Here is a 10,140-nt window from a genome sequence, read left to right on the forward strand (position 1 = left end):
GATTCTTCCCCAATATATCATGTTTATCTATGTGTCCGATAAGTCTGTTCTTTACTATAGTTTCAACCAATTTGTCTGGTACTGAAGTCTCATTGATTATCATTGTTCCCCCAAGTTTCTGTGGTGCCTATTATATCAATAGTCTCATTTAATACCAGGCACTCAAGTTCACCCATCTTAGTATTTAGATTTATATTTATTTACATGCACTTATTAAAATTTGTCAATATTTAGTTGTCTCCCTTTATGTGATGTAGTTGAATGAGACTATTTCTTTTCAGTTCCTACCTGTAATTTATCAACTTCTATCCTCTTCTCTTTACTAGGATATAGAGTACCCCTTTAATAAATCCTCCCCAAGTGAGGAGTCTGTTTGAACCATGTGCTCCTCTGCACCCGTCAGTTTTCCCCCAGCCTTTAGTTTAAAAATCCCTCTGTGGCCTTTTTAATTTTATGTGCCAGCAGTCTGCTTCTTTTTTAGTTTAGCTAGAGCCCATCCTTCCTATATAGACTTCTCCTACCCCAAAAGGTTCTCCAGTTATTAATAAACTTAAATCCCTTTCTGTGAACACCATAATTTCATCCGTGAAGTGTGCCTTGCCTTCTCTAGTATAACTATATTATAATATCTTCTCTAGTATAACTATAATATAATAATAAATATAATATTGGAGAAGGTAAGGCATGCTTCTTCAAACTTGCCTTGTCTAATATTATCACATAGTAACATGTAGATAAAAACATTCAAAACCTCTACCAAAACAAAACTCTCCACTACACACACACACTTCCCCTGGGGAGGGAAGGAGAAAGAACAAATAACCCCTATCAGCAGATGGATCCCACAGCATCAGCAGATGATAAACTGTGGCACCTAAGGACTCCTTCCCATCTCTCATCGATCATTCCCAGTGCCAAATGGTCCAAGACCCCGGCCCTCCTGCTTTTGGATGCTGTTGTCAGCTTTACCTTGAGGGATGACTCCATGGTTTTCGTATTGGTCCAGTCTCTGGATCAAGGGATTCTGGCAGCCGTACAAGGCACGAATGAAGCAGGTGGCGCTGGCTCGGTAAGGGACATGAAGAGGTTTGAAGAATTGATCATACTCTGGCTCTGAGAGTGGCATTCCAGTTAGCAATGGGACCTCATCCTGAAAGTTGGCAGCAGAACACCACGTTGAGTGTACTGCAAAAAAGGAGGAGGAAGTGAAGTGCTGCAGATGATAGACATTGGGGAAAGAATTGCAGGGCTGTAGTTGTGGGTATAACCCTTCTCTTGGGTATGGGGTCCAGAATTATGGAAGTGACAATTTCTTGAAAACATGGTGCAGAACTGTAGGGTGACCTCCTGACCTGACCCTCTTGAAAATAGGATTTAGAACTGTGGTGGGAACCTCATGTCTATGCGAGTGACCTCTTCTCTTGTGAATAGAGTCCTGAATTATGAGGGAGACCTCTTATCACCTCTCCTGGGAATGATGGCTGGAATAATGGTTGTGACTCCATATTCTGGGACTGGGGACCTGAATTATGCTGTTAACCCTTCCCTGGGAAGGGTATTGTCTTCTTTCAATAATTTGTTCTATAAATCCTCACTCTTGGCAAATGGGTCCAGAACCTTCTAGAAAGTAGCGATGGTTGGATTTTTATGCATGCTCTGTCAGTGATTTAACCATTCAATAAACTTATAAAAAGCCTGTAGATTGCACACACACAGAGAGACTGCTTTTTAAGAATATTATTAAGGTTGCAAAGTCAAGCACCCAAAAGTTAGGAAATGCCAGAATTAAGGATACAGGTGCACTAACTTTCTGGTGCTTGACTTTGCAATCTTAATAATGTTTTTGTATGTGATTTCCTAGGTTTTTAAAAAAGCAACGTGAAGAAACAAACCTTGTCATGTGGCATCATATTGACATCCATGTGGTTCATCATCAGGGTTGGCACTTTTAGACCCACCACACAGACCTCTGACATGAGCTAATATTGCAATGGATGGAAGTTTGTCATCCTCTGTGTGGACCAGGACTAAAGAGATTTGAGATGCATGCTTTGCCATGGGGTTTCACAGAGACTTGCTGACAGCAGAGGAATAATGAGACTCAGCAATCTTGGGTTCCATTCCAGGCTGTACAGGGGACTATGTTCTAGTGGCCACCATCTCTTCTGCCTATTTCTCCCAAGATTGACCCCTTCTGCCCCTTTTCTTCCAACCTGTCCCTGTCTTGACTCTTTTCCCACCCCCAACTCCTTGTCCCAGCTCCATTCTCATTGCTCAGTCAGCCCTAGTCTCTGCGTCTGGGCTTGCTGTTGAATCCCAGTCTCCCCACCTCGTCTCTCCCATGCCTCTCCCATTCCCAAGTAGTCCAATGCTCAGCTCCTCCAATCTGAGTGTTCCCCACTCCATTCCAGCCAACTAGCTCCTGCTCCTCCCCCTGTTTCCCCATACAGCTCCCAGTCCCATTCTCCTTGGCCCACTAGTCCCAACCTCCTGCTCCCAGTCCCAGTCTCTGCTCAGACAATCCCAGTTTATCTTCTCCCTGTTTCCAGACTGTCTCACTACACTCCTTGTCATAAACTACTCCTTTTCCTTTCTTGTGGGCTGACCTTTGTCCAGTCTGCATTCTAATCAGATGGCTTCATCTTCTGCATGGCCTGGGCATCTGTGGGCGGGGTGTGTGAGTGGGAGACAGACAGACAGACAGACAGACAGACACACACACATTCCAAGGAAAGTTTGCTGGCCTGTGAGGCAATGGAGCATGCTCAGTGGGAATGGTGCCTACACCATCTGGTTAACACTAGGAGCTGTGAGAGACTTGAGCATATTCCGTGAAAACAGAATCTTTGGAGATTTTAGCTGTTAAAATCCAAGGAGTCTCTGCCAAGCATTTGTGAATGGATTTTTTTCAGAGGTTTTAAACGTGGCTGTATTTGAGTGGATTACCACAGGGATGGCAAAGGTACATCCCTGATACAAAAGCCAATGCCTTTCAAGACTGCTTCAAAGCATGGGAGTACTAGAACTTTCCAAAGAAAAGGCCACCAGAACAATGTATTTATTCCCTGATCTTATCAGAAATGGCTGAAGCGCTTTGGCTGAAATTTTCCAAAAAATGTTCAGGCTGAGGCAGGCCTCCAGCATCGAACATTTCAGCTAAAATCATGAAAGTCTGGCAAAGTTATAAGCAGCTGGAAACAGGGTCTTGTAATGAGAAGTGTCAGGCCCTGCCTACACAGACTCTCTAGTTCAACCACCTGCCGTTCTTTTTCTTCTGCTGTAGGATACTGTTCTAATTGCTGTGGCTATACCTTTCCAACTCTCTGGTCCACTTTCAGGCTACTGCCCGGAGTTCAATTCTTTTATATAGGAGAACTGGCAAAAACAAATTTTGTCTGACCCTAATCCCTTCCGTGTTGGTTAATGTGGCAGACTGGGAAAAAAGCCAGGCTTCAAGTATTTCTCTAGATGTGGCTATAAGGTGTGTGTTCAGAGTCCACAAGTGGACAGGTTAAAGCATTTGGAAGAAAGGGACTGAAGGAGGCGATGCTCTGTGTATCCAAGATTTAAATGTGGAGAATTACAGTTACTGGTATGTAAACCCGTCCCTCCTTCCTACTTCTGAGGTGCCCGAGGCTCCTGATTTGCAATGAGCAAGGATGGGGAACAGGAGACTCTCCTGTCCCCTCTCACAAGTCAATTTCAGGGATGGATGATGATGATGATGAGAAGTTTCCCTACTCACCAGAAACAATCAAGAAGGCCCATGCTGCTCTCTGACATCTCATCTTCCTTGTATGTGGGTGGAGGTGAGAGCAAGTTTGAAGGAGGAACCGTGGGAGGTGTTAAATAACATGAAGGGAGGTCTGGGGTTTTTTTTGCTTGTCCCTCACTTTGTTCCTTTTTCCTGCTGCTGCTTTTACCTGAGGTGGGACCGTAGGAGAAGGCAGGGAACTCTTTGAGCAGGGTTATTGCTGCAGATAAGTTCACAATAGCAACTCAGTGACATCACAAACTCTGTGACATCACTAACTCTATCTCCTCTCCCCTTTGCCAATGAATTGTTTTGCTTCTCTGTCTTTTTTCTCCCTCACTCCCTCTTTGCTCTGCATCTCTTTATCTTTCTTTTATGACTGCTGGCACTATGTTATTGTAGAGCCTTCCATGAAGCCACTGGCTTGTTTGGCTTGATAGTGCTGAGCTGCCCATCCTGGCTTGTGTTGCATGATTTCTTATAAGCACATCTATGTACTGGTTAGTTATTGTACAGTCGCTAACCTTTTCTCTGGCCCAATTAATTTTTAATTATTCAGTTATTTAATTAAAGTGGAACAAGTTCACTAGGAGAGATTGAAGGAGACATACATTAGACTATCCTGAAATGCAGTGGTTAGGGCACTCACCTGAGAGGTGCCTGTTCAAATTCAATCTCATCAGGCAGAGGGGGGACTTGAACTGATGGCCTTCCACATTCTGGATGAGTGTGCTGACCCTTGGGCTGATGGCTACAAGGGGGATGTAGTTGCTTTCTGTGACGTGAGATGGCCTGAGAGCACGCTTACTGGATCGGGCAGATGAATGCTTATCTTTCTGGAGCTCAGGCAGAAGATAGATATGTAGATGCCTAGAGCGGGGCAACAATGCACATGCCCTTATACATGCCTAGGGAGCTTTTACTACAAAAAAGTAAGTGTCGAGCAAGTTTAGGTGCCTACAGGTTTAGACAGTAGCCAAGCGGGAGTTTCGTGGATCACAGTAGTGTCTAAAAATGGGATTTAAGCAACTAAATACCTCTGTGGATACCATTCTAATGCATGATCCTGAGGTTCTTCTGCCCATTCAAAAAGAATCAGTCTAAAATTAAATTAAATTCCATGCATTTTTTTAATTTTAATGCTCTGAATGTTGGAAAGAGGAAATACCCAAAATTGTGGTGGTTTTTCACTCCCACAATATTTTTTTTAATGTTTTTATTCTGCAGCCTTGTGATCCATTCCTTGCTTAAGAACTGCGCACCAAAATCTCAATGTTCATTTGAAACATTTCTATCCCTGATGGTCATAAAGAAAACCTTGAAAATTAGTATAGTAAATTCACCGTTTTCTTCCTAAGTCTGCAGACAGCATGAAACAATAGCTGAAGGGTTTGAATTGCCACAGTTACCTCAGATTGTTAACTCTAACCATTTGAATGGTAAATTAAAGGTGAACAATGTTAACAATTCCATTGTGACTTGTTTAAGCAGAAACAGCTAGATAATGTGTTTATTCCACATTCCAAAATTTCTTCCCAAGTGGGAACGTTATATCAATATAAACAATAAAGGGACTAATGTACTAATTGTGTTGTTCATTTTCATATTTAATTAATAAAATAATTGGTGGCTTTTTATATGAAGCTGCTACAGAATTTCTCATCTGCTGTGCCAGTGTTACAGAAAAAAATTAGGTCCAACTTGCTGCAGAATACATGGGACTTTGTTTATTGTAATTTGGAAAGAAGGTCCAGCCCCTGAAGTGAGGGATAAAAGATGGTCTACCCAGGGAAAAAAGCCCATTAGAACTCTGGTTCTCCACCAGATAAGCAGAAGAGGACTGAAGGAGGAGAACCTAGGTTACCACACTTCTCCACTGTCCCCTGCAAAACCTGCTAAGATTTTGGAGGAAAGGCAAGTGATGGACTTTGTCCTCTTGAGTATGTCTATTCCACATTGTAGGCTTGGGGCATGTTGTGACACATGGTGTTGTCCAAATCTTGAACACGCCCTCATGCATGTGTTGAACCTGTGCTTGGCTGGGGGTATGGAGTAAAACATACGTTGAGCTTTGAGCTGTGGTCCTACCTGCCCACTTTGCAATGTGGAGGTATCAAAAGTATGTGTTGCTGAGCAAGTGTTTCAACAGAATATCCTTCAAAATATAGGCTGCACACCCATCCTCTTGTCAGTTTCACCTCACTCCCTCTGTGTGTTCCTCATCCCTCTTCCTGCATACTCTGTAGGGGAAAATGTTGGGGGTCTTGAGCTCTGGGATTAAAATGTTGGGAAATCTTGTGGGAAATTATTGCAGGTTTTTTTGTTTTTGTTTTTTGGGGCTTCCTCTCTCACATGCACCGGGAATTATTCATGTCTTGTTTCTCTTTCTATTCCAGCAGGTGATAGAGTCGTGAGTAAAATTAGAAAGACAGTCATCATCAGGAAGGTCCTGAGAAAATGAAAACACGTAGCGCTCTGTCAAGAAGATACAAAGGGAATATTTCCCAGAGTTCTGACCAAATAGAAGCTTGTGAGAGTCAGGAGAAGTCAGCAAATGAAATCAGACAATCTCCTGAGAAGAGACAGAGAAAATCCACTTCCCATGAAATGAGGGGCAGGAAACTTGAAGAAGATGATGATGATGATGATCACACTGAACATAAACCTAATACATCAGATTGTGAGAATGACTCTATTTTGAGCCCATGCCTTGTTGAGCAACAGACAGCCCAAATGGAAGAGAAACCCTATCAATGTTCTGAATGTGGGAAAAGCTTCAGTCGAAACGCCTACCTTACTCAGCATCAGAGAATTCATGTGGCAGAGAAACCCTTTGGTTGTAGTGAATGTTCGAAAAGCTTCACTCGGAATTCAGACCTGATTAAACACCAGCGAATCCACACAGGAGAGAAGCCTTATCAATGCAATGAGTGTGAGAAAACCTTTAGTCAGCGGTCAAATGTTATCAGACACCAGAGAACCCACACAGGCGAAAAACACTACAAATGTAAAGAATGCGGGAAGAGCTTCAGTCAGAATTCACACCTCATCGTACACCAAAGAAGCCATAAGGGCGAGAAGCCCTACAATTGTACTAGATGTGAGAAAAGCTTCAGCGATCGCTCATCGCTTATTATACACAGGAGAGTCCACACAGGAGAGAAACCCCATCAATGTAAAGAATGTGGGAAAAGGTTCCGTGACAGCTCAGCCATCATCCGACACCAGCGAATCCACACGGGAGAGAAACCCTACAAATGTGGCGATTGCGGAAAGAGCTTCCGACAGAGCTCATCACTTATTACCCATAGAAGAACCCACACAGGAGAAAAGCCCTACAAATGTTCAGTGTGTGATAAAAGCTTCAGTCAGAGCTCAGCACTGGCAACCCATCAACGAATCCACACAGGAGAAAATCCCTATCGCTGTTCTGAATGTGGGAAAACCCGTAATGATCGCGCTGCAATTATTTCACATCATCATGTCCACACAGAAGGAAAACCTTACAAGTGTGCTGAATGTGGAGAAAGCTTTCGACGGAGCTCAGCACTTAATGTGCATCTGAGAATCCACAGAGGAGAGAGACCCTATAAATGTGAAGAATGTGGGAGAAGCTTCAGACAGAGCTCAGCTCTGGATGTGCATTCACGAATCCACACAGGAGCAAAACCGTATAAATGTGGTGAATGTGGGAAAAATTTTAGACAGAGCTCGGCACTTAAAGTGCACTTGAGAATCCACACAGGAAAGAAACCCTATAAATGTATTGCATGTAGGAAAAGTGTCAGTTTACATTCACATCCAGTATATCATTAGAGTGGCCATATGGCCACCCTGCCACCTCAGTGAAAGCGTCTGGACCCCTAAGCTCCAGCACGATGCTCAGACCAGGGGAAGATGGCTGCTCCTCTTCCTCCTCCTATCTTTCCTGCAGAGCCCAATCCAGTTGGTATGTTTTGAGCACGCCTAGTAGCTTGGGCTATACTCAGAATCCTGCCAGAGGAGGAGGAGCTTCCTCCCCTATAATTTTTAGTTATTGATTAAAGCACTTACCAGGAGCAAGTGGAACAGCTTCAGCATGAGAGACTGAGGGAGCCCCACATCAGAATATCCCATAGCCCAGTGGTTTGGATATATTCTTGAGAGGTAGGAGACCCATGTTCAAATACCTTCTTCCCTTCAGGTAGAGGAGGCGGATTGAATTGGGCATGAGTGTTGGGAAATAGAGTGGAAGGGATCTGGCTGTTGGACTGATCATTCTGATATCAGGGAAGGGTGGTTGATGCTAGAAAATTGGGGTATTGTGGAAAGGATAAGTGAATTACTGGTGGGGAGCTGAGTGCTGGTGGGGTGGGTTGTTTTAAGGATTGCGGGGAGGAGGTGTAATGTGGATCTGAGGGATGGGGTGTTGGGTGCTGGATAATTTGGGGATTGGAAGTGGGGATGTGCTGTGGAATAGAAAAGGAAGGTGTTTTAGATTTTATTTTATTTTTTACGTATAAGAAGGTTAAAATAATAATTTCCAGATTGGTTCTGAGCCAGAGCTTCAGTTTATTAAAAACTGTAACCAGTCCTGGGGATGTCTCTCTTCTTGAACTACGATTGGCACAGTAATGTGTTTTTTGGTGATTCTTTCATTTGTTCCCATTGAACATAAATCAGTAACTTCACCAGGTTTTAGACAAGGGATTTGGGCTCTTTCCTTTCTTTGATCTGAAAGATTTGGAGCTGGTCCTCTGTCTGTCTCTTTTCTTCCTCTTTCCCAGAGATTTATTCAGTTCAAAGAACTCTTACATCCATAGGCAAAATTCAGGGGACATAAATTCAAGTCATCGAGAAGTGAAGTTGCTGCTCCCAAAGAGGATGGCTGCATGAACACTTTCACAGAGAGTGCTGTCCATCTTTTGCTCCTGGCAGCATCTCCAGAATTTGTCTCCTCTCATTGAAACACCGTTAGCATGTAGAGTGAGAGACAACAAAACCCGAGCAATAATGTAACCACCTCATTTAAACAAAACAAAAGAAACTTTTGGATGTCTTGGCTAGATCCATTTCACATTATGGGTTCCCAATGCCTAGACACAATTTCCTGTTTTCTAGTGTTTTTTGTAGTAGAGCACTTTTGTTTCTTCAAGTTGTTGATGGTAAAATATGTCTAACGTGAAGCACTGCATAATTGCTAGCAATTATAATTACTTTTATTATTATGTTAATGTTTCCATATTACTTAAAACTTCCTCTCCATATTGTATATTATTATTATTATTGTTGCATTTATTACTGTCAACAGTGTTTCCTTATTAAATAAAACCTCTTTTCTCCCTCTTGTCCCATCTTCTGTTCTTGAGTGTATTTCAGGTGGGGTGAAATCTTGGCCCCATTAGGGTCAATGGCAAAACTCAGACTGATTTCAGGAGCCAGGACTTCACCCATGGAGTGTTTCATTAGGAGACACATAATAGTCCTGTTTTGAGGAGGTTTTATTTCTGTGGCATGGGAGAGTCAGTTGCTTGGAGAGGTCAAGAATGTGCTGAATTCTGCCTTGTATGTAGTTTTATACATGAATGATATGTCACCATATCTGAACAAAGAGGTAACAAAACCAGAAATGTCTAAAGCAAGGCAATGGAAGAATCAGAGGAGATTTCCATATGAAAAGAGGTTTAAAGGTCCTGGGCTGTTAAGTTTGAGGAGAAGAGTAAGAGAGAATACAATAGAATTTTATAAAATTTGAGGGCTCCCACTTACTTTGTCCCTTAATACAAGAACAAGGGAGCATTCAATGAAATTAAAATGTAGCACATTTAAAATGGATACAGTTATTTTTATGGCAATGTATAATCTGGCATTCATGGCTAAAGAATAACCATTGCATCACAGAGCAGAGTAACCGTAAAAATAAAAAAAAAGTGTGTGTGGGGGGGTGGGGGGGGAGATTTAGGCATTTGTGAGTGAAAACAGCATTTCGGAGGATAGAAACCAGCCGGTGCACGAAAAAAATCTTCCTCCATGGTATGCTATTGCTAAGACCCTACTTAACTTGCGACATTGCGGAAATTGCAGATTCCGATTGTTAGGGTTCCACTGCAGTTTTGGAGCCCTGCCGTACGTGGAGCTGTCAGTGGGAGCCCCTGCCACCCCAGGATTGAGAGTGGGAGCCACCGCAGGCAGCCCTGGGCAGCCGACAGTGGAAAGCCTTGGAAAAGTAATAATGGACTCTATTACTGCAAATAATAAGATCCATTATTATTTTTCCGCAATTTACCATGGCTTGTCCACAACTCAGCCAGAAATTTTTGACAATCATCCTGCGGTTCAAATAAGGCCTTAGCTATTGCACAACTAGATGGATTGGATGTGTTTGACCTTCTTCTTGAGCATCTGGC

The 10,140-nt window shown here is 42.8% G+C and overlaps 1 protein-coding gene across 1 annotated transcript in view; it reads left to right on the top strand.

Annotated features, from left to right (window-relative positions):
- LOC137145409 (zinc finger protein 850-like) overlaps positions 1-9,077 on the top strand; it is a 35,548-nt gene extending 26,471 nt beyond the window's left edge. The window contains exon 5 of the mRNA XM_067536124.1: positions 6,479-9,077. Coding sequence (XP_067392225.1) covers positions 6,479-7,570 — 1,092 coding nt within the window. The 3' untranslated portion in view covers positions 7,571-9,077. The remainder of the gene's footprint in view (positions 1-6,478) is intronic.
- The last annotated feature ends 1,063 nt before the right edge of the window (positions 9,078-10,140 follow it).

The sequence above is a fragment of the Emydura macquarii genome, unplaced genomic scaffold, assembly GCF_026122565.2.
Source record: "Emydura macquarii macquarii isolate MOO-44397 ecotype Brisbane River unplaced genomic scaffold, CSIRO-AGI_Emac_v2 contig_3530, whole genome shotgun sequence".
NCBI lineage: Eukaryota > Metazoa > Chordata > Testudines > Chelidae > Emydura > Emydura macquarii.